At 42.8% G+C, this 26,177-nt stretch overlaps 1 protein-coding gene across 1 annotated transcript in view; it reads right to left on the minus strand.

Moving 5' to 3' along the window:
* The window catches only part of VWF (von Willebrand factor), a 138,954-nt gene extending 121,809 nt beyond the window's left edge, over positions 1-17,145 (minus strand). The window contains 7 exon segments of the mRNA XM_081059627.1: positions 5,114-5,322; positions 5,604-5,706; positions 13,606-13,770; positions 15,828-15,882; positions 17,074-17,090; positions 17,093-17,121; positions 17,123-17,145. Coding sequence (XP_080915753.1) covers positions 5,114-5,322; positions 5,604-5,706; positions 13,606-13,770; positions 15,828-15,882; positions 17,074-17,090; positions 17,093-17,121; positions 17,123-17,130 — 586 coding nt within the window. The 5' untranslated portion in view covers positions 17,131-17,145.
* Between the last annotated feature and the right edge of the window lie 9,032 nt (positions 17,146-26,177).

A 26,177-nucleotide genomic window follows, 5' to 3' on the forward strand; every position in this document is an offset into this window, starting at 1 on the left:
CATGGGAGCCACATGAAACTAATACATGAGAGAATCTAAAGGAAAGGTAACTTAAATTTATGGAGTTTCTGCTGTGTGCCAGGCATTGTAATAGGTACCCTTTGGGTTTTTAGTCACTCTGTGCTATATAGGCTAGCCCAATTTCTAATACACCATATTAAAAAGAAGTTTTGTGTTGGATGGGGAAAGCCCTGGAGAGAGTCCAGGGCTTAACAGCTCTGTGGAGATTGAAATGGGTTCTGGGGCTGCATGATGTGAGAAGGTGGGCTGGACGCCCCTTTGTGTTGTTGGGACTCTTGAAAGATTGCACCCTCCATGAGAAAGTTGACAAGAAAAAACCACTTTGATAAACAGGAAAATTATTTTTTTTAAGTTTGTTTCTTTGGTCTGGGTTCTGGGTAAAAGAGGAAAAGTCTCCTCTGAGAATTTATAGTGGTGAGAAAGTCTTAATGTAGGATTGAGATTCCAACTTATACTTCTTGTGATATTTGGTAACTTCATATTGGAATATTAACATAAAACTCTAAAGATGAGTTCACAATCCAAAATTATAAGACATAGAAAACAATCAACTTTAAGCAAAATCAGCAGACATAAAAATAGAAAGATTAGAGCTCTAAAAAACTAATAAAGTTTTGTATAGAGGTTATAAAACAATTTAAAATTATCATTATGAAGAAGAAATTGAAACGATAAAAATACAAAGCAATGAGAAAAAATAGTATTGTCGAAAAAAGCCATATTTTTCTTCAAAATTGCAAATATAGTCAATGAAATAAAAAGAAAATTCAATTGACAGATTAGACATCATCTATTGATTAGACAGAGTTGAGAGAGAATTAATGAACTGGAAGACAGATCTAACTAGTGATGGGCTGATAAGCCAGCTCTCGGATGTAGGGGGAAGCAAAACTCTGACTTGTAGAATTTTCTGGTTTCTATGGTACAACTATCTGAAACAACTATCTGAAGCAACTACCATGTCCATCTTCAAACTTCCAACATGACCTAACTGAATGTGAGTTGGAAGAGATGCACATAATTCATTCTCACCAGTCAGCATGAGGCGCCACACAAAAAGCAACAAAGGATAAAGAGATAGAAAAATGGAAGTAAGGTAAAAGATGGGGGGAAGGAGATAGAATAAAAATGTCCAACAATAGAAGGAGAGAAAATGACTCAAATTTTTCTAAGTCTGATGAAAGATAGGAATCATCAGATTTAGGAATCAAAATAAGCCTCAAGTAAGATAATTAAAATAAAACCCACACCTAGACACAGCACAGCGGAATTTCAGAAATGACTTATACACAAAGATAAATGACATATTATCTGCAAAGAAATAATAATTAGACTGACAACATACTTCTTAATAGCGGCAATGGAATAGCATCCTCAAAGTACTGCAATAAAAACCTCATGTCCTAGAATTATATACCTAGCTAAAGTATCACATAAGAACGCAGGAATGTTTGTTTCAGTTATCACAACCATATCCTGAATGAAGAAACTACTAAAGGATTTTATTGTTTTTTATTAGAAAAATAGAAATTGAACTTAGGGGGAGAAAGAGTAAAGTGTAAGGAGAAATTATGAGCAAAGAACCTGTTAAACATGAAGGCATATCTGAAGAATCACAGATTGTGTAAAACTATACTAATAATACCAGATTTTGTGGTTATTCAAACAAGGTAGGGGGGTAATAGGGATGGTAGAGAAAGAAGTAGTAATAGTAGAAAGCACAAAATAAGATGGTTAATATAAATTCAAATACATCAACAATACAATTTAATATAAAATGAATGAAAAAAGCAAAATTTTACAGTTAAAAAACAGAAAAGAGTAGGTTACATTAAAATAACAATAATATGATATAATTACACATCTATTAAAATTGCTAAATAAAAAAAATAATAACAAGCTGACAATTCCAAATGCTGGCAATGATTCAGAGAAACTGGAACTCATACATTGCTAGTGGAAATACAAACTCTACAGCCACTCTGGAAAACAGTTTGGCAGTTTCTTACAAAGTTAAATATACATCCACTAATCCCACTCCTAGACTTTTACCCAGAGAAATTAAAGCATATATCTACATACCACATACACACACCACATACACACACAAACACACACACATACACAAATTATACATGAATACCACTTCACACTTACTAGGATAGCAGCTATCTGAAACAAAACAGAAAATAGCAAGTTTGGTGAGGATGTAAAAAATCGGAACCCTTGTTCCCTGTAGGTAGTAATGTGAAATGCCAGAGCCACTGTGGAAAACAGCATGGTGGTCCCTCAAAAAATTAAAAACAGAACTACCATATGATCCAGCAATTCCACTTCTGGGTGTATACCCAAAAGAATAAAAAACAAAGTCTTGAAAAAATACTTGTACACCTATGTTCATAGCAGTGTTATTCACTATAGCTAAACATGGAAACAACCCAACTATCCATCAATGCATGAGTGGATAAGCAAAATGTGGCATATGCATACAATGTATATTCAGCCTTTAAAAGGAAGGAAATTCTGGGGGTAGCCAATTGGCTCAGTTGGTTAGAGCGCAGTGCTCATAACACCAAGGTCGCCAGTTCAATTCCCACATGGGCCAGTGAGCTGCACCGTCTACAACTAGATTGAAAACAATGACTTGACTTGGAGCTGAGCTGCACCCTACACAACTAGATTGGAAAAAAACAACGACTTGAATTGGAGCTGATGGGTCCTGGAAAAAGACACTGTTCCCGAATATTCCCCAATAAAAAAAAATTTTAAAAAGGAGGGAAATTCTGACATATGCTATAAGAAGGATGAATTATAAATGAATTCATTATACTAAGTGAAATAAGTCAGTCACAAAAAGATAAATACTATATGACACCACTTATATGGGGCACTTGGAGTAGTCAGAATCATAGACACAAAAAGTAGAATACTGGTTGCAAGGGCAGGGGCAAGGGGAGAATAAGGAGTTGTTGTTTAATGGGTAGAGTTTCAATTACAAGATAAAAAGAGTTATGGAGATAGATAATGGTGATGATTGCACAGCAATGTGAATGTACTCAGTGCCACTGGCCTATACACTGAAAAAATGGATAAGATAGTAAATTTTTATGTTACGTGTATTTTACCACAATAAAAAAATGGAGACAAAAAATCTATACATGAATGTTTAGAGTGACTTTATTCATAATTGCCAAAAACTTGAAACAAGGAAGCATCGCTCAACTAGTGAATGGACAAATTGCAGCTTTATGCCTCAACAATAAATAAGAACAAACTACTGATACAAGCAACAACATGGATGAATCCCTAGAAGATTATGTTAAATGAAAGAAGCCAGACTTAAAAGGCAAAATACTCTAAGTACTGTATGACTGCATTTATATGAATTTGAGAAAATCAAAACTATAGGAACAGAACAGGAATAAGAACAGAAAAAGTATCAGTGGCTAGCAGGGCTAGTAGGGGGGGGGAATTTGACTACAAAGAGACACAAGGAAATTTGGGGTGATGAAACTGTTCTATAGTTTGATTGTGATGGTTATATGGCTCTACACTTCTGTGAAAATTCATAAAACTGTGCACTAAAAGGGTGAATTTTACTGTATGTAAATCATACCTCAATAAATCTGACTTTTAACATATAATAATAAAATCCAGCTACAAACTGCTTTCATGAGGCACATCTGAACATCTAAAACAAAACCACACAGATAGGTTGGAAGTATAGGAAAAGATATATCAAGTAAACAAACCAAAAAAAGTAGAGTACCTATATTAACATTGGACAGATTTTAAGGCAAAAGGCAGTGTTAAAAATGATTACCCATTACATTAAACGAACAATTCACCAGAAAGATTCAACATTTCTAAACTCTAATAACAAGTGCTCAAAATATATATGGCAAAACTCAGAATTACATGAAGGAACTGACAAATACAACACCACTGTAGCAAATTTTAAAGAAGCTCTCTTACTAATGGGTAGGTGAAGCAGACAAAAAGTGTAGTAAACATATAGATTTGAATAATACAATTAAGAAACTTAATTCAACAAGTACGTATAGAATCCTGCAGTAATCAGAGAATACAATCTTTTGGAACATACATAGAACAATGGCAAAAAAAAGTTCACGTACTAGACCACAAACAAATCTCCCCAAATTTCTAATTTAATTTAGAAATCAATTTAATTACAAAAGATAACTTTAAAAATTCTAAACATTTGGAAATTTTAAACCATGTTATAGGTTATAAAGGAATTTAAAATGAAAATTGGAAAATTCAAGAACTAAATGAAAATGTTACATATCAAAATTGGTGTGATGCAGCTAACATGGTATTTAAGGAAAATTTATAGTCTTAAATGTACACATTGAACAATGAAAAGTTTGAAAAATCAGTGCTGCAGAAGACAGAAACAATCTATTTTCCAGTCCAGTGAAAGGCATAGTCAACTGTTTCTCTACATGCTTACCCCTTAATCAGAAGGTAGTTGGGTCATAAGGAAAAAGAAGAACTGATATATAAATGTTTAGCTTTTGCAAGGGAGCGTCACTAATCAAATGTTTTTGATTAGTATAATCAAAATCAAAATATGTAATTGAAATTATCAAAAGAAGATTAAAGATTAGTAGTGATTTTCACATTGTCTCTGTTACCTTCTATTGTTTGTAACACACATGCACACAAACACACACACACACACACACACACACACACACACACACACACTGGCCTTTTGGGGCAGTGTTAAAGACCTCCCTTCACAGATTTTATCCATGAAGTTCCATTGCACTGGTTCACGTGGGCCTATTCAAACCATCCAGCATTTACCAACCATCTACCCCATGTAAGTTGCTATGGGGAATTCAAAGTTGAACCAAGTCAGGTTTGAGGAGTTCCACGATCTGGTGTGATGAGAGGTCAAGGCAGTGAGGTGGAATGCCAAGAGGTAAGGTTGGCAGGATACACTGAGGTGAGGTGAGTGAGATGAAGGCTGGAATGCCAGGGGGGTAGCGTAGTGAAGGTTTGTGAGCAGGGAAGTTATAAGCACAACCACGCCTCTGGGAAATGGTACCCCAGAAAAGCTTACCTTCTTGAGTCCTAAAGTCATCTTCAGCAAAGATGTTAAAGTTACCACACAGCCCACAGGTCTTGTTGAAGTATCTGTCTGACAGGAGGACCTGAAAGTTGCCGTTGCCATCGATCCTAGCCACAAAGCCATAGGCCACACTGGACAGCTTGTAGTACCCAGCCTCCGTTTCTAGATAGAGCCCTTTGGAGGCATAGGGCATGGAGACGCTGGAAAAACAAGGATGAGCTCAGGAAGTGAGCTTCTCATATATTTTCTGCTTGTCTCTCTTCAACCCCAAGACCAGGCTACGGGTTCAGACTGTGGTGCAGTCTAAGGGGTAAGACCAGCAGTTGGGAGCCCGGCTGTCCCCTAGCCCTGCTGCTCATTCCCTGTGAGCACATTGACTTCCTCTCTCTGGGCTCCAGTTTCTTCATCTGAAAAATTAGGGGAGTGTGCAATGGTGTCCCAGAGTCCTTTTTAATTTGGACATTTTGGGCTTCTGACTTACCTCTGGTCCCCCTGTAGCACAGTACCATTGACAAACAAATGGATGTCAAAAAATTCCCCGAGATACACAGAGAGGCTCACTCTTTTGCCATTTTGGAAGTTCCCTGAAAAAGAAGAGTCAGTAGTGGTGATTATTACCCAGAAAAGTTAATAAATATATTTATAATCATCATCTATAATCTTATCCCAGGGGAAATCTTCCCCCAAAAGGCGTAACAAATGGGCAAAAATCGTCCCAAAATCTCATTTACTCATTCATCTTTATATTCATCTAAAAATATTTACGGAGTGCCTTCTGGATATGTAGCCCTCTAGTAGTTTCTTCTATTTCCCAAAAGAAAAACATAAAAGCATGACCTCTTCCTGATGGGAGTTTACAATCTAAGTGTAAAACTAAGACGAGCATGCAACAATTGAATACATTGCAAGGCAGCAAATAAAAGGAACAGTGAGTTATTGATAACAGGAACTCTAGCATGTGTTATTTAAAATGTCCTCTTTGGACAGCCCCAATCAGAATCCCTGGTCCCTTTTCTTTTTTTAATGGAAAATCATGAGTCCCACCTCAGTTTACTGAGTCCGAATCTCTGGGAGAAGTTTAGAGACTCTGTAGGTGAAGTCCCTCACTCAGTGTGGGGTGCTTAATAAGGAAGTAATAAATTATCAATGTGACCAGTAGAGATGTTTGGATAGCCAAACACATGATACAATCGTCTCTGACAAAGGTCCGGTTATGACAGACAAACAGAGACACAGGTGGAGGCACTTGACATGACAGCAGAAAAACAGGTAAGATGCAGATTTGCAGCATTATAAAGACTTCACAATCCCACAGCTAGTCTCTGAGAACTGGGGCTCATGCCGGGCCTGTGGAATTCAAAGATGACTGAGAGGCCATGGAGATGAGGGGGCCAGAGGAACAGGACAGAGTCTGATGGCAAGCCTTAGAGACTGAGAAGCTGATGGAAATAGGGAAGGTGAAGGGCAGCCAGTGAGGACAGAGAGATGGAAAAGGACAGATTGGGGGGCACAGTGCCTTGGGGCTCCTGAACAAATGGGGCATAGGGCCCAGGTGTAAACTTAACCTTGGAAATGAGGAAACGTGCCTTCTCCTTGCAGGGTCAGGGAAAATGGGCTCCGGTTCCTCAGCAAAAAGAGAAGGCAAGAATATCTGTAGAACTAAGTCCAGGAAACTTGGGAGGTTTGTTGATACGAGGTCCTGCTGCCATGGCTGGGGCCACTGATAAGGAGAGTGAAGGAAGGGGCCACCCCAATTATAGCCTGGCAGAGATCTGCAAGGAGGAGTCCCCCAACCGAGGCCTGAGCTGGACCAAGGACAGTGTGTGGCGCGTGCACACACACATTCCCAACCAATCAGAATGAGACAGAAAATCGATTTCTTCAGTGAGATTTCAGTGACAGCGGTCACATGTAAATAATTAGTGCATTCTAAGCAGAGTCTTGAATGATATACTGTTAGCAGTTCAAAGAAAGGTCCAGAGCCCACAAACCACATTCTACAGAGTTCCAGACCAACACTGTCAGGAGGTAAAGGAGACGCCAGCCAAGGTGAAGGGCTTTCGTCCTATTTGAGGAGTCTTGCCTGCCCTGCATTCTCACTCACAACAGTTTTTGCAGCTAGCACATACTCTAAAAAGTAGCGCCAACTTACTGATAGCAAGAAATTAGCCAAAGAAAAGCAACCACAACTAGGTAGATAGAGTAAAATGTTAACGGTCAAATCTGAATGGTGGGTATATGGGTGTTTACTGTCCTGTTTTGTTACCTTTGCTGTATGTTTGAAATTTTCCATAATAAAATGTTGAAAACACAAACAAATGGGACAGCCTGGCAACAACCTCCAATTTGCAGTTGCTCCCAGGAGCCTTCCAGGCCTCTGGGCGTTCGCAGTGGACCAAAGACTAAATCTCTTCCCTGGGCCCTGCTGCGGCTGACACTGAACACTACACCTAGCTCTGAGTGAGCCATCTCCTTCCACCAGCCACCTGCTGAAGGGGAACACAGGGAGCCCAAGAGATTGGAGTCTCCAGGTCCCTAATGACCACAGAACCGTCTTCTCCTTAGTACAATTGTCCCTCCCATTCACCCCAGCTTCGTAAAGCAGGTGGACAGGTGGTTCTACCCCAGCTTCCCTGGGTAACTCGACCAGCATGTTGCCTCTGAGACAAAGGCATCTCACTCCTGCAAACAGGAGAGAACTCTCTGTGTCCCTCTCCCTGTTGCAGGCTCTCCTTCCCCTTATTAGGGATTCCAGAAGGGCTATGAGAACAAGTCAGCCAGGAGTGTGTGTCTGGAGGGTAGATCGGAAAGGCTTTGGATGAAACCAGAGAGCTTGGGGTGAGCCACCGCCCTGCACCTGTGGATCTACTGCTCGTTAAGTCTTTCAAGGATGTAAAGTCACCTACATAGTTGCTGGTTTGTTCCCCAGAAGACAGGGCGAAGCAGGTGCATAGGAAAGCCTGTTACTATCACCACAAGGCTGAAAGGCAGGGCCTTCCAGGCCAGACAAGCCAAGAATTCAACAGAAGCAGGAAAAAAAGGAGAGGAAAAAAGAATGAAATCCGTGTGCCAGTCTAGGATGTTCAACATCTGACTAATAGGTATACTAGAAAGAGATAACAAAAAAGGGCAAAATGAAAATATTAAAGAAGCAAGATAAGACTGTTCCTATAATATCTCTCTTTAAGTTTTTAATATTTCTATAATAAATAGGAATCTACTAGGGAGGTAGTATATAGTACAATGTAAGAACGTAGATTCTACAGCCACACGACCTGGGTTCAAGTTCCAAATCCGTGCTTACTAGCTGTGTGACCTGGAGCAAGTTGTTTAACCTCTCTGTGACCCAGTTTCTTTATCTATATGTAAAGTACTTAGCACAGTGCCTGACATATGGTGAGTGCTATAGAAATGTTTGCCACTTTAACTATATGCCATAAAATGTACTAGGCCAGAGTAGGAAGCAAACACCAGTATCCAGGAAGCTGTGCGGATGTACTGCTCTTCAAGGCTTTCAAGGATGAAAAGTCACCTACATCGCTGCTTGCTCGTTCCCCAGAAGACAGGGCGAAGCAGGTGCACAGGAAAACCCAGAGGTTACTATCACCATAAGGTTGAAAGGCAGGGCCTTCAAGGCCAGAGAAGCCAAGAATTCAGCAGAAGCAGAAAGTCAAACTAGAGGGAACCAGGAGAACGTGAGCTGGAGCCCTGAGACTCCCACTGTGGGGGTGCATGGAGCTCCCACCTTGTTCAAGTAAATGACGTAGGCAGCCTGGCCCCATAGACTGTGGGACTTGGGTCCACCCAGGTCACTAACTTGCCCATCATCACAGAGCTTGAGTGATGACAGAGATGCGACTCAGACCAGGTGCTGATTTAAGTATTTGAAGGGCTGGTTCTGTGTGGTCTCCAGGAGAGATCAGCATTAGGAAGCTGAGATGGTAGCCTGCAGGTAGCGGCCGGAGCCCAGTGCTGCGTGAGGCAGGGACCCGGAGGGGGAGATGGGGCTGACTTGCCAGGAGGGGAGAGTCACCCATCTAGGGGCCGGGGGGAGGGGTCTGGGACTGGTGAGGACTGGACTGCAGGGAGCCTGTAGAATTGCTGACCCTGGACACTGAGGGAGGCCCTGAAAGCAGTGGATCCATGTCTGAAGCAGGGGGTTGACAAGGGGATTTTTAGAAGTATGTCCTAGAGAAGACTTCAACTCAGAAAAACATACTTGGGCAGCACGAAGAATCTTGGAGACCATCTAAACAAGTGATTGTAAAACTTTCTTGCTCAGAAAGCAAAGTAAAAACACAATTTACTTCATGACCCAGTATACACACACTCACACATTCCACATAACACTATTTACCCTCACTGTATGCCATGCACTCTGATACTTTCTGATGTCTTCTAGTTTATTCCATTTATGTTTTTAAATGCTGGTTACAACCATTAAATTAAATTTATGGTCTACAGGCTGTGACTCAGTTTGAAAACAACACTGATTTCGACTGGCTCCATTTTACAGACGAAGAAAGTGAGGCCTAAGTTTACAACAGGGTTTCTCCACCTGAGCACTTATTGACAGCTGCAGCCAGATACTTCTTTGTTGTGGGGCATCCTGTGCATGGTAGGATATTAGCAGCATCTACCTACCAGATGCCAGTAGTATCCAACCCCCATTGTGACAACCCAAAATGTCCCAGACACTACCAGATATCCTCTAAGGGAAAATCACCCCACTTGAGAATAATTGGTTTACACTGTTAACATGGGGCAGAGCCCACACCTGGGTTTTCTGACTCCAATTCCCAATCTCCTTTTGCACCATAAAGCTGTCTTAATAGGGTATGTGAGTGCTCTGGATTCCGTTAACCACTAATGCAGGGGAGAACTCTAGATTAGCCTTCTATTTTATTTGCTTTATTCCCTCCCTGCAGAACTCAGCAGGGAATCTGATGATGTGCTTCTATTAGGAAGAGAAGCCATTAGAAATTGCCAATGAGCCCGGGAGCGCAGGAAGTGTGAAGGGGACACTCCCACACTCCACCAAAATGCACACTAATACTTCCTGTTGCTGCTAGGAGAAGATGGGCTGGGTCTCCACCCCAAGAAGCCAGAGTGAACCAGGGAAGCTCTCAACGTATGCCTGAGGAGCCAAGTGGGGGAGTGAGGCTTCCCTCAAATGTTGGAGAAGCAGCAGCCTGGGAAGCAGGTCGGCAGTTGGAACAAGAGCAGCTCTGAGTGCGTTCTGGAGTGTCAGTGTGTGGAACTTGCTAACGTGCATTTATAACAAGCTCTTCACATTCCACTCCTATAATTCTGACACAAATGATCACCATCCCGACGCTTAGAAACAGCCATCTGGTACGACCATGCCATTTACTGATGTGGAGACTTAGTTTTGGGCTGGGGAAGTGACTCAGCACGTTGTTGGTGTTTTATGGCTCACCCTGGGCTGGCTAAGGAGCCAGATCCTGCAGCATGGCCTAAAAAGAGCAGTCTCTCCAAGCAGGATTCCTGCAGTTTCTCCCTCCCTGCCCCACTTCCCCATGCTGCTGGCCTTGGCCTGGGACCCTGGAGCTTGTTTGCCCAGGAGGGGCCTGGTCAAGGAAAGGGCCGCCCCTTCACACAAGGTGGTCCTTCAGGCTGAGACATAAACACTTTACTCAGGATGTGTACAAGGTCCACAGACACTCAGAGAGGAATTGGAATTTGCGAGTTGGAAGCGAGAAAACAGGATGTGACTGGAGAACAATGGAGCAGAGGTGTGTGCAAGGACAGTCATGCTTGAGGAATGGGAACTGCAGCGTTCACCAGCTGGACCCCTTCCCCTGGCCCCAGTGCCCCTGAAGCAGCCGTGCCAGCCCACCCTTCTCTATAATCCTCAGATTCTTCCTCTCCTGCCAAGTCCCTCCCCCACCCCATCAGAAAACAGAAAAAGTAGCAGCATGATTTGGTGTGGAAATTAAACGAATCTGCATTAAAGTGTGATTGATCCACAGCCTGGTTTAGGCCAATTACCAGCCATAAAACTGGCACTTGACAAGAGCAAGTTGTTATAAGAATAAGGACCCAGTGAGGGGGTCCCACTGAGATGGTTTGAAACAGAGAGGCCTAACACAGCCCTTCAATTCCTCCTTGGCCAGGAAACCCAGGAAAGGACGGCCCGAGGGGCAGGCCTCCACGCAAACCCACGTGGATATGTTGGGGAAGGGGGTTGGTGTTACCCTGACCTTGATAGAAATGTCCCCAAGGGCCCAGCAGCCCCTCATCTTCACCATGTTCACGTCCAACAAGTGGACATCCTGTGTTACAGTGGCTTCTTTCAATGACTAAGGTTGGGGTAACACTTCACACTCGCAAATACTGCATCTCGCTTGATCCTCACAGTATCTCCATTTTAAAGATGAGGACACAGAGGCTGACAGATACTGTGTAACTCCCCTAAGGACACTCGGTGAAGAGGGAGAGAAGAAAGTACTAGTTTTCTGACTCCAGTGCTAGCTCTTTCTTTGCTTCCAAGCTTCTGTTCCTGCTGGGGGAGGAGCTACCAAGTCCTTACAGGACAGAAAACTGCCAATCAGCACCTTTGGATGAGCCCAGTGCTGGACAGAGCTGGAGTGGTGGGGGGGGAGCCTCTTGGAAGAGACGACACAAACAGCATGGTGGCACCAGCATAGCTTGAGTTTCACTCCCTGTGATGGCTACGCTTAAGGGGGAGGGGTCCAGAGTTGAGTTTAAGTAGGGGAGGGAGCTTTTCCAACATGCTGCTTGCCTCCCTGAGATATAAACTCCAGAATATAAACTCTGTGCCTGGTACTAAGATTTCATTACGTACTGCTTACAAATCCATCTCTAGAGTAAGAAGTCCACAGTAGAGCTGAGCTAAAACACTGTGGAGTCAAGACAACGAATCTTCCAAGGCACCCCAGTGTCTCCATAGGGTCCCCTTCCCTGGAAGGCCACAGGGTGGAGAGGGTGTCACTATTTCCTTCTTTCAAAATATTCCTCCTGTCACTCCTTACCCTCCATTCCCAATGACACCCCCAGAGCCATCTCAGGTAGGGGGTCTGCACCATCTCCACTATGATTAGATAGATAGATAGATAGATAGATAGATAGATAGATAGATAGATAGATAGATAGATAGACAGATAGACAGACAGATAGATAGATGATAGATAAAAAAGAAAGAGAAAAAGAAACGATGTTTTCTTCTTGCGGTGAGAAGTTTTCAGATTTACTCTCTTAGCAACTTCCAAATATACCACACAGCAGTCTTAACATGACACCCATCGTGATGTACATGACATCTCCAATACTTATCGATCTTATAACTGAAAGTGTGTACCTTTGACCACCTTCATCCAGTTCTCCCACTCCACACCTTCTCCCTCTCATAACCACACATCTGATCTCTTTCCTGTGAGTTATGTGATCCGCTATGGTTGGGTGTTTTTGTTTTTTTTTGTTCTAATTAGAGTTCGCACGTGAGATCATACAGTATTTGTCTTTCTCTGTCTGCTCTAACTTATTTCTCTAGCACAATGCCCTCAGGCTCCATACATGTTGTTGCAAATGCACCATGATTTTTAAAGTAGAGAAATCCACTTAAAATAAATATTGGGACCATCTGAGATGGGAGGAGCCTTTAGCTTTCCAGGGAAGGGGATTGCTTTTTCTCTCCCCAGTGTGGATGTGTCCATTTCCACCTCATGTCATAAGGCTGAGGACTCCTCCTTGGCTAGGTTGTGTAACACCCCTCGCTCGCATAACAAACCATCTGATTAATTCTTAGAATGGGACTGTCACCAAACCACAGTTTTCCATCACTGCCTCCAGCCACACTCCCAGCCTCAGCAAGTGCCCTCTCTCCTTAGGACAGAGGAAAGTTCCTTTGTCCTGACAAGTCCAGGATCAAAATCCAGATCTTCCTTTGATGATCTGTCTGCCCTTGAGAGAATCAGACGAACTCCTTGGGCTTCGGCTCTCCATTTGTGAAACAGAGGTGACTAACTCTGTCCCTACATCTCAGAGCTGCTGTGGTGGTGCAGATACAACACGAGCACAGTACCAGCGCTTTTTCAGGAACACAGGAAGTACTCAGCACCAGTTAGATACTCTGAATTCGACCGAGACCACGCGACCATCCTTCCCTTTTGCTAGGGGTTTTGTCTGTTACCAAGCACCTTCTGGTTCCTCATTGCTCTTGATGCCACAGCTCCCACAGTGTTGCCTGTACCCAGAATAGTGGACACAACCACTAAAAAAGCATGAGGAATCTCTCCATCCCACCAGGCTCCCATGGGGAGGCCCGAAGGAAGCCTGTGTCATGGAAAGGCCATTCCCCACCGTGTTCTCTGCAGGGATCTTTAAGATCAAGTAACTGTCATAAGAACAGGAAACTTCCTCTCCCCCCTCAGACCCCACATGCCAGGACTGAGCTCCGCTGGCTCCCATCTGCAATCCTCCCTTCAGTGCCCCAGACTCACCTATGAGCGAGAAGGAGTGTTGCTGGCAGTCCCCAGCCAGGAGATAACTGCAGTCTCCCGCAAAGCTGTACATGCTCTCATCAAAGGTGTTGATGAAGTCACCTCCGAAGAGGCTGCAGCGGGCCATCAATGACCTGCCAAGAGCCCCCTCTGCGCATAGGGTCCCTAGAGGGAGAGGCCCACAGGTGAGCACAAGCGGGACCACCAGACCAAACCACTCTGGGCTTCTGGACACGAGGCTGTGTCTCTTAGAAATTGGGCTGTGGGGAAGTACTTTCCTTCCAAAGAGACTAATGCTGCTGCTTGTCACCCGCACATATGACTCAGGACTCATAGAAACAATGGAGGAACAGTTTTTTCAGGAAATCTGTTTTAATGCCATTTACTTACTGATTTAAAATTTTAAATGTGATACGTGCTCATTATATAAAATTTGGAGAATACAGAACAATACGAAAACGTTAAAATCATCTGTAACCAACATTCAGCAGTAACTAGAGCTACCATTTTAGTGTTTGTCTTTCTGTTCTATTTGACAGCCTATATAGAACTGTGGGGTTTTTACAAAATTGTGATCATCCTATGCAAACTACAACCTGTTTCTCAAAAAAGCAAGGTGTGATCATCAAATACGGTGAATGCTACTGCCAAGTGCCATCCAACAGAAAGGCGAGGATCTTCAATACGGGAAGTGGCACGTCAAACCTTAGTAACAGTGTGTGACAAGTTTCAACTGTTTGGTGCAGTCAGTTGAGTGGGAGCTACGGTTGAGAGAAGGTGTGCTTTAAAGTGTGCCGTAAATCATCCTCCATGATGACAATGCTCCATGTCACACATCACTTCTGGTACAGCAATTTCTGTCAAATAAAAACATTGTGATGTGTCCTTATCTACCTTATTCACCGGATCCGGCACCATGTGATTTCGGGTTCCTCTCCAAAGTCAAAATGATTCAGGACATCGAGGCAGCCATGACAGTGCAACTAAAGACACTCATGAAAGAGGACTTCCAGAACTGCTTCAGAGAGTGGCAAGAACAGTGGGATAAGTGTGTTTGAAGCAAGAGGGAGTATTTTGAGGGGGATTCATGGCAATGTGCTTTTTTAATGTAATAAATTATTTTTATTTAAACATTCACCGTATTGTTTGATTATACTTGTATTGTAAAGCATTTATCATGCCATTGTGTATGACTTTTAGTGGCTGCATTATATTTCACATCTAAATGTATATAGTGTAACCCCCACCCCTATTGTTAGGTTCTTAGCATTTTTGTAAGTTTTCTGATATATAAATATAGTGTAATGAGCACCTCTGTACATTAATCTACTAGCATATCTTGAACAGATTAAATTCTAAACAGATCAGCCTGTGTGCCTGATATATGGAATCTATAAAGTGCTAACTCCTACAGGATCATGTTGTAACTCTGAGAGGATTCTTCTGCCACCCTCACACTGAGTGTGTGTGTGTGTGTGTGTGTGTGTGTGTGTGTGTGTGTGGCAGGTGGGGAAGCACAGCAGTAAATCTCTAAGTTTTCTTGGTCCCCTGGCACAGGATCCACCTCGTAGGAAGACGCAGAGGGTGCGACCCATGTACATTTTGTCCCAGACTAAGCCATGAGTAGCAAGCTGGATGTTGCTGGCCTGAGTGGTCTAAGTAGAGACAAACCAAGGCCAGAAAAGGGTCCTTCCTGCCATTCACAGACTCAGAATCTCAGTGACGAAAGGAAGACAGTGCAGTGCAGTGAAAAAGAACTGGCCTGGGACCCAGGAGAACTGACCTCTGATCTTGGCTCTGTGTGACTTTGGAGCATTTCTCCTTTCTGACCCTCAGTCTCTTCATCTGTACTATGGGAGGTTCAACCAGATAACCTCTACAATCCCCTCTAAAACTAATCTATCCAAGTCTTGGAGTCTTTCCTCCCCAGCCCCATCATATAGGACGGTTCTGTGTCGCCCTTGTGTTTCCAAATTCCCCAACTGGAGAAGACATTTTCAGATACCTGCTCCTTGGGGAATACAAATCAGGGGCAGTGGGACTCTGCAAAACCTTCATAAGAGGAAGTGACCAGGCAACCAGTGACTCTGGCAGGGCCAACAGGAGCCTAACACTGGCTGAGCACACACGTGAGCTCCAGACACACCTGTTTATTTCTGGGAGGGGATTGTTCCCAGTGGTCCTACGGCAGGAGTGAAGTGTGGGAGCACTTTGTTACCTACCGGGCCAGGTGACGGCCAGAACAAGCAGCACTCTCACAAGACTGGCAGGAATCATCTGCAGAGAAGCAGGAGAAATGAGCTGATGATTACTGCCCACATAGATGGCTGCCCATATGTGCTACTATCCATGCATGAAGTGGGAAGAATGTTATTTTTCAAGCAAGAGAGAAGATTGACCCTCATTGGCTCCTGTCTGCCTTTGAACATGGAGTACCAGTTATATATTAAAAAAAAAAAAAAAAAAAAAAAAGACCCTGACCAGGTTCAGGCCCAAGACTAACAGTGACTGTGAGCCAGGACCCCAGGCACCGTTCTCCAAGAAGCAGTCCCAGAGCCACGGCAGAAGAGGAGGGCTCTGCCTTCCCCTCTGTGCTCCCAGGCCAGGCTGACTTCTCCCATCTCCCTGCATGCCTGCAGAAGCTAAGAGATGATGCATACTTTCCTGCCTCTTCATCCTTCCACGCTTGATAGCAAACTAGGGAGTAAGAACTTTCTCATGCTTTTGTTCTACCCCCAGGCACCAGACTTGGAGAATGCTCAGGAACCACGTACTGGTCTGCCAATCACACTGTACCATGAGTACCTCGCTCATCTCCATCCCAGCACCTAGCGCAGTGACCAGAAGATGCTCAGACAGTGCTCACCGAGTTGATCTGATCAATGCACAGGAGCCCAGCCGCCCTGGTCCCAGGCAAGTATCCACACTGAGTATGCCACCAGAGAGGGACAATTGACCTTGCCCGGCAGAGTACAACCCCACATCCCTTAGAGTCCTTCCAGAGCTGTTTCCTCTGGAAAAGTTTGCTAAATTAAGTGCAGAACCTGTCATGGGACATTTCTCACTCAATGCCCCCACCACCCAATCTGTCATAGATCTAAGGAAGGAGCTCTTTCATGTCGGTTATGGCTCTGACTTGGTCTCAAACCAGGTAGCCTCTCCTACCGCTTCCCAACACACAGACACATGAGGCTGCTCCCCAAAAGTACCAGAAATAAAGGCAAAGCTCAGTCCAGTCTCATCTGGTCAAGTAGGAAATACAGTAAAACCCAGGCACGAGCAGAAGCAGCCACAGGACCCCCCAGAGGCAAGTGAAGGAGTGGACCTGAGGATGGTCCCTGGCTTTGAATCACTCTCCAAACAAAGCCTTTCTAGTCCAGCGAGTGAGAACCCCAGCTCTTCAGAGGGTGGGATCAGCCCTGATCTTCATCCCACCACGGAGCCAGCCCTCCTCCCAGAAGGTCATACCTTCCCCTGCAGATGGGGCCGCAGGTATCTCCGAGGTCCCTTGGGAAACAGCTGCATGGCAGTGCCGCCAGACCTAGGCCATGCTCCCCAGCAGCAGCGGACGGTATGGCTGGATAGTGCTGCTGCTCTGCCCTGGCTTGCTGCTGAGTGACCCAGGGGCTGCACACAGCCAGGCAGATAAGGCCCAAGCTGTGACATCCACCAACACCCCCCGCCCCTTTCCCACCACAATAGCTGTGAGCTGCCACAACAGGGGACTGGCCTCCTCTTAATGACCAAGGGGAAACAATGAACGGAAATGGTATTAGAAATACCTCCAAGCCGATAAGGCTTTGAACAGTTTGGTGGGAGACCTCTTGGCAGCTGCCATAATGAGCTGCCTTGCCCTCCCCATGTCCCCGTCACCTGCTCCCTGATCCTCTCATACAGACAGGAAAACCAGGCAGAATGAGCCAGGCCAGGCAGGAATACAGACCAGATCCGGCTTGCAAGGCCAGATTCCAGGGAAGTTTGGAAAAATACCTCAACCGGAGCCAATTTAGCCACCATGTTTGGAGGAAAGAGAGAACTAATGCTTCCTGTCCATGCTAGGTATGAATTATCCAGCCCTGGCCCCTGACAAAAACACTCAACTTGGGTCCCAGCCAGGGTTAATGGACAAGTTAAAGATGAAGGGCCTGGTCACAAGTCCTTTGGAAAATGATGGCTGGGATGGTTTGATTCTAATAGTTCTCCTAAGGACTCTTCCACCACTCCCCCCGATCTTATACACACATCCTCAACACACATACACACGTACCACATACACAAACTACACACCACACACATACACCAACACACACCACACACATACCACACATACTACACACACCACACACCAAACACACATACCACACACACACACACCAACACCACACACACATACCACACATACTACACACACCACACACCAAACACACATATGACACACACACCACACATACACCACACACCACACAAACACACACACACCACACATACACCACACACCACACATACTACACATACACCACACACCACACAAACACACACACACTACACACACATCACACATACTACACACACATCACACATACTACACACACCACACACCAAACACACATACCACACATACACCACACACCATACATACCACACACACACCACACACCAAACACACATGCCACACACACACACACACGCATACACCCCACATACACCACACACCACACAAACACACACCACCACAAACCTTCTTCTTAACCTCCAATTCCTAAGACCCTACTTCTCAACATCATCTGCTAAACTAATTCCTGCTAAAAGAGGTAGCTGATAAAATAGGGAGGAAGGTGACTCTCTCATGGTGAGATTCCAGGCATGGCAATAGGCAGACATATTTAGGACATAAGACATATTTAGGAAAGGAAGCCCACCTCGTTGCTTCTCATGTGATATCACTCACCCTAAGACTTTGGGAAACCATCGTGTCCTCAACTTCCTCTCTTCCCCACACACGTACCTCACACTCCTCCACTCCCTTACCACCTCAAGAGAGAAAGATGAATGTTCCCAAGGGGAAAAATAATGGTAGAAGAGGCAGAATTAGCATGCTATAGCAGAAACAGCACTTAAGGATTTCCATTTCCAGCTTTAAAAACTAAACAAAACAAAAACTGGGTAACTTGAAAATTCATCTACTACAAAACATCTTGAAATGCTATGTTAAATATGACAAATGTTCTTTAAATGCACAGCTAAACTAGCAGGAAAATAATGAACATCTCCAAGGATCAAGGAGAAAAGGGGCCCAAACTGAGCAGGAAGCAGTGCAGGCCTATGTGGTTAGCCATTCTGGGTTCCCACCAGGCTTGAGGTCGAGCTTTGCAAGAACGGGAAATGAGGCTTTGAGCCTGACTCAGGAAGAATGCTGGAACAAGAGCCCTGCTCACAGCTGACACCCGTGAAGGGACCCACCTTCCAAAGGGTGAACTAGGAAAAAAATTCAGCCACTAACATAGAAGATAAGTAACTTGTCTGTCTCCAACTGTTTGCAAGTGGGAAAATTAAGTCTGTCTCTAGAATTTGTAGCCATGGGCCTGCTCTCACGCAGGTTTCAGGTTCAAATTGATATTACCACATGGTTCAGCAACTTCCAAGCTGAGAAGCTGACACAAATGTTAGTCTTAAGTTAATACATGGGGTTCCTGGCAGAGACAAGCATAAATCTATCTAAAAAGATAAACCTTCTTCCCAGGTTGCATAAGATACCCAAAGATAAAACTCTCTAGAGGATGAATTCAAAATCGCAAATTTTAAAACACTTGAGAAAACAATCCATCATGAACAAGAATAAGTAGCCACAAACAAAAGCAGCATTAGAACCCCCAGGAACTTTTGATAATAAAATAATCAGATTTTTAAAAAAAGAGTGTTTAAAATTATCATAGACTAAAGAGTAGGATTTGAAAATATAAAAGAATAAAACATCATAAGAAAAAAAACAGGAAAACTTGAAAAAGAACTTTCAGAATGAAAATGTATAGTATATTTATTGAAAAATTCAAATACAAACACCAGACATTTCTGAAGAAACATTTGCTAGAAGATAGAGCTGAGGAAATTATTCAAAAAGATAAGGGGATATAAAAATGAGAGATGTGTTATGAAACATGATAGAATGAGAAGATCCAAAGAAGTGCTGGAAAAAAGTTCCTTCAATGTAGATTTCTATACACAGTGTCTTAGCTTGAATGCCCCCTAGAAACAAATTCCCCCTGAGAATTTAGAGCAGGAAACACTGGTAGGGAGGTGGGACATGGTATGGGGAAGCCAATAAAATATGTTCAACAAATCAGCCAGATATGGGCAACTGAACTTAATCTCATGAGGAAAGTCTGGGGAAAGGGGGAAGACACATGCCTCAGAATTACCTCAATCTTAGGTCAAGAGAGCAGGGGCGTTTCTACACCTACTCTGGTCATTAATTGTCAAAGGCTGCTCCTGGGCCCTCTAAACGTTAACTCCTCAATACTTCTGGCTCTCAGGCACAGAGGTGCAGATGCTGTCAATGTAGAAGAAACACATGAAGAGTTAGTCAGAAGGATGTGGGAGGGGAACTGTAACATCCTTTTACCTAGTGAAATTATCATTCAGAGTTAAGGGAAAGTAGAGACTTTTTTTTTGGAAGAACAACAGTGTGTTTAACATTAATAGTCCTTTCTGAAAGAACTACTAACGAAGGTGCTTCAAGAAGAAGGAAATTAAACCCACAAAGAAAATGACAAAAGAAAAGGTAAACAAAGAAATCAGCAATTACTGGGGTAAATATGGGCAGGCAGTGATTCCATAAAACAATAATAGTAATAATGATAAACTGGAGATTTAAAAAAAGATAAGATGAAACCACAATACCAGACAGTAATAGCACCTAAGATGGGGAGGGGTGATGAGAGTGAAAGTGTGTTAAGGTTCTTGTATTGCTCACAAGATAGAAAGAGGTAATAACTCTAGACTTTTTAAGGCTAGAATGCATAGTAAAATTTTAAGAGAGGCTACTGAAAGAATAGAATTAAATGTACGTTTTTCAAAACAATGGAGAAAAACAGGAACTAAAGAAAATTAGCTTGACCTGGGAGAAAACATGAAAAAAGCAGGACAAATAGAATAAAATACAATAGTAAAAATCCAAACATTGATAATCAACAGTAAAAAGAAAGAGATGATCAGATTGGATGTGTTTTAGATACAATCCAGCAGTGTTCAAGAGACAGGCCTAAAATCTAAAGACACAGAGACTGGAAGGGAAAAAAAGGAAAAGGCAAATGATAACCAAGTGAAAGTTGATTATACTACCACCAAACGAAATAAACCTTAAAATAAAAGTCATTATTAGAGACAAAGAGGATAAGAAGATGATAAAAAGATAAATGCACCAGGAAGATATAATTATAGATTTATGTGTACTTCACAATGTAAGCTCAACGTTTATAAAGAAAAAAATTATTGAATTATAAGGCAAAAATAAAAAAGCTTTGGGTAAAAGTCAACTATATTCAGTATGGAAAACAAGCAAATAAAAACATCTTAGTAACCTACAAAAAGAAGGTAATGACCTTGATCTGAAAAACAGAGCAAATTTCACAAATAAAGTCAAATATAAGCCACTTTCCTTTTAAAAACCAGAACAAGACAAAGATGGCCAATATCATCACTGTTAGACAACATTGGATCAGATGTACAGGCTAGTACAAAAGAAAAGAAAATATAAGGTATATGGCTTCAAAAGGAAAAAGCAATGTAGTTATTGTTTGAAGATATGACTGTCAACATAGAAAAATTCCAGAGAATTCTACAGAAGAGAATCTACATAAGAAAATTCTATGTAAGAGAATCTTATGAGTTCATCAGTTTGCTAAAACAAGATTAATTTTTTTAGATCTATTATGTTCCTACATAATTATAAAATACAGTCTTTAAAGTGACCATATTAGTAAAACTACAAATTCTGTATGGGACTTAAATATAAACATAATAAAATCTGCACAATACCATATGCAGAAAATTATAAATTTTGTTGCAAGGTGTAAAAGAAAATGCAATAGGGAGTTACACTGTATTCATATTTACTAAATCACAATATTGTAAAGATGCCAGTTATCCTCAAATTAGTCTATAAATTAAATGCAATTCCAATAAAAATATAACAGGCTTTTTCATGAAATTAGACAAGCTGATCCAAAACTCATATGGAAAGCAACAGAGCAAGAACAGTTCGATGTCAACTTTTTTTTTTTAATTTATTTATTAGTTTCAGGTGTACAAGACAAGGTAATACTTAGACGTTCATCATTTATATCCCTCACACTGTGAACCTCCCTCCCCCATCCACTATCCCTCCGACCTCACACTGAGCCATCACATTATATATATAAAATTATAGTTGGCATTCTCAATGTCAACTTTTAAATTGTCAGTGAGAAATGGACAATGGCTATTATCAAAAAGACAAAAACTAGGAGATCAAAGATAGCAGAGTAGATAAGCACTGTACATGCTTTCTTCTGTGAACACATTAAAATTACAGCTAAATTATAGAACAATCAACCTGGAGAACTATCTGAGTTCTGGCTGAACAGGCATTTTATAACTAAGGCTATAAAGAAGCCACATCAAGACTGGTAGGAGGGCCAGAGACACGAAACAGCCTGGCCCCAAACGTCCGTGTGGAGGTTGAGAATCAAAAGGGATATCTTGGCCACAGAGATCCCCCCCCCACCAGGAGCAATGGACCCCAACCCCACACCAGCCTCCCCACCCCAGAGTACTTACTGGTGCCCCCACAACATCTGGCTGTGAAAAACAGTGGGGATTCAACCATCTGAGTGGGCTGGAAGGCTGCAGGAAATGCAGACGTCCTCTTAAATGGCCTACACAGAAACTCTCTCACTCCCAGGCACACACCTTGGGCTCCAGCAGACAGATGGTGACTGGGGGCGGGGGGTGGGGGTTGGAGGTATCGGGGTGGTGCAGACTGAGGTGTGTGGCTGCGAGGTAAGGGCTGGAGGACAGCCACCATTCTCCCTGTGTGGGGTCCTTCTCTTGTGTAGCCAGCAGGTGGGCGCCATCTTTCCTGTGTTGAGCCCTCCCCTGCTCAGCTAAATGTGAATCTGATTGGCCTGCTGAGCTACACTGGGACCCTGCCCCACCAACGCAAGGGGCACTTTCTCAGGAGAAGCCCACCCTGCCCACATTGCACTCTTTCTTGAAACACTACCAGAGTCCATGGGACCCAGGCAAGTGGCAGCTGGTCTCAGTGTGCTCTAAGACTTTTGCTGAGAAGCCACATATCCATAAACAACTAATTTCAATGCAAATGGATTAAATGCTCCAATCAAAAGACATAGGAGAGCTAAACGGGTAAGAAAACAACACCCTTACATATGCTGCCTACAAGAGACTCACTTCAGATCAAAAGACACACAGATAGAAAGTAAAGGGATGAAAAAAGTTATTTCATTAAAATGGAAAAAAACTGGGATAACAATACTTACACCAGACAAAATACCAAAAAAATAGACTTTAAAACAAAGGCTATAACAACAAACAAAGAGGACCCAGTAATCCCACTTTGGGGTATTTATCTGAAGAAACCCACAATTCTGCTTCAAGGGGACATGAGCATCCATATGTCCATTCCTGCATTGTTTACAGTGGCCAAGATGTGGAGGCAGCCTGGGTGTCCATCCATGGAAGAATGGATAAAGAGGAGGTGGTACATATATATAATGGAACGTTGCTCAGCCACGGAAGGGAATGTGTTCTTGCCATCTGCTGTGTCATGGATGGACCTGGAAGGTACTGTCCTGAGTGAGATGTCTGACAGAGAAAGACAAACGCAATGTGATTTCGCTTATATGTGGACTCTAAAGAACAAAATTAACAGATGAAAAAAAGAAACAAACTCATAGATATAGAAAACATTTTGATGGTTGCCAGATGGGAGAGGGGTTAGGGGTGTGGGTGATAAAAGGAGAAGGGATTAAGAAATAAAACTTGATTGTTAAAAAATAAACATGGGGATGTAGGGTATAGCATAAGGAATACAGTCAATAATATGGTAATAATTATGTATAGTGCCAGGTGTACTAGACTAGTCAGGGGGATCACTTCTTAAATTATATAAATGTCTAACCACTATGCTGTACACCTGAAATTAATGTAAAATAATATTGAATGTCAACTGTAATTGAAAATTTTAAAAGGGGGGAAGGTGAAGGGCAATAATTGGTCCAAATTTCCAGGTATAAAGCAAATATGTCATGGAGATGTAACGTATAGAATGGGAAATATATTCAATAATATTGTGATAGCATAACATAGTGTCAGATGGGTGCTGGGCTTATCATGGTGATCACTTCTTTATGTATATAAATGTTGAATAATTATGGTGTACTCCTGAAACTAATATAATATTGTACGTTAGTTATATTTTTAATACAAATATTTTTTAAATGCTGATGGAGAACACAAGTAAAAAAAAAAAAGACAAATAACAACTGTTGGCAAGGATGTGGAGAAACGAGAACCCTCATGCACTGTTGGTAGGAATGCAAATAGGTGCAAACACAATGGAAAATAGTATGGAGGTTCCTCAAAAAATTAAAACTAGAACTACGATGTGATCCAGCAATTCCAGTTCTGGATATTTAACCAAATGAAATAAAAACACTAACTCGAAAAGATATATACACCCTACGTGCATTGCAGCATTATTTACAGTACCCAAGACATGGAAGCAACGTAGGTGTCTGTCAGTGGATAAATGAATACACACACACACACACACACACACACACACACACACACACAAACACTCCTACACAGACGTAGGAACATTATTCAGTCATGAAAAAGAATGAAATCTTGCCATTTGCAACAACATGGATGGACCTTAGGGGCATTATGCCAAGTAATAAGTCAGACAGCAAAAGACAAATACTGTAGGATCTCACTTACATGTGGACTCTAAAGAAAAATAAAAACCAAACTCATAAATACGGAGAACAGATTGGTGGTTGCCAGAAACGGAGGGAGGGGTGTGTGAAGGGTGTTAAAAGGTACAAACTCCCAGTTATAAAATAAATAAGCATGGTGGCGACAGTTAATAATACTGTGTTGTATATTTAAAAGTTGCTGAGAATAAATCTTACACGTTCTCATAACCAGGGGAAAAAATTTTGTGACTTTGTGTGATGAATGTTAACTAAGATTATTGTGGTTATCATTTCACAATACATTAAATATCAAATCATTACATTGTACACCTGAAATTAATGTAACATTATATGTCAATTATACCTCAACTTAAAAAAAATTAATGAATAAACAACCCAGTGGCAATAGATAAGTGACTTGGAAAGGCAATTCACAGAAAAGGAAGAAACCAGGTGGCTAGTAAACGTGAAAAAACGTTCAACCCCACCAGTCACCAGGAAAATTCAAAATAAAACCACAATTAGTTATCTTCCTATCAGATTGGCAAAGATGTGGAACTACTGGAACTATTTGCTGTTGTTAGGAAAAGTGGCATGTCACTTTGGAGAAAAAATGTGGAAATAGCTATTAAACTTAAAGATGTTCTCCCCCATGGCCCAGCAATTACACTCCTAGGCATATTCCCTGGAGAAACTGCAATCCACGTGCACAACACAACTTGCGCAGAATGTTCACTGCAGCAGTGGAGGTAGTTCACAAAATGTGTAAACAACCTAAATATACTTCAACTGCATGAATAAATAAATCGTGGTGCATTTATCCTATGAAATACCAAATAGCAGTTAAAAAAATAATCTAGGACAGTGAGAAAAAAAATGGCGGCATGAGGTGAGGCTCTGTAACGCTCCCCTGGAATTTGCAACGAATCGGACAACAATAACTCCACAAAAAACTCCTTGCACAGCAGACAGGCAAGACGAAGAGGCCGACTACTGAATTCACCTCCAGGTGGGTGAATCGCGCGAGCAGGGGAGGAGGGAGAGGAGAAGTGCGAGACGGAGCCGCGCGGGCGCAGGACACAGACCCAGCTCAGTGCTTGGAGCCCGCTGCGCCCGTATCTTCCGCAACTGCGGGAGAGGGAAGGACTTGGACTGCTAGGGCTCCGCTTACGGCCCACAGGGCTGAGGGGGCAGCATATAAAACTGCTGAACCCAACGCTCGCTCACGGCAGACCTCGGAGCAAAGACTGAGGGAAGAGGGCTGAAATCCGTGGTTTAAGCCCTCACTGCGGAGCGGAGAACGGAAGCCTTAGGCACGGAGACTAGCCGCCCCCTCCCTACCCTCCCAGAGCTCGCCCCGCCCCCACCTGCCCCGTGCTAGAAGCGATAAAGTAGCAGTGTCGGATCAAAGGACAGAATATTTGCTGCTCTGAGAACTGTGGACCGCAGACACAGATTCGCAGCTCAACTAGTTCCGGCAGGGGGGAGGGAGCTGTGGAAGCAGGACTGGCTGTGGTGGTGGTCGCCGCCATTGCTCTGGGCCACCTCTCACAACTCACCCCGCCCCTGGCCCCACCTATCTGGGCGGATCCC

This window comes from Rhinolophus hipposideros, assembly GCF_964194185.1.
Source record: "Rhinolophus hipposideros genome assembly, chromosome: 9".
Taxonomy (NCBI): domain Eukaryota; kingdom Metazoa; phylum Chordata; class Mammalia; order Chiroptera; family Rhinolophidae; genus Rhinolophus; species Rhinolophus hipposideros.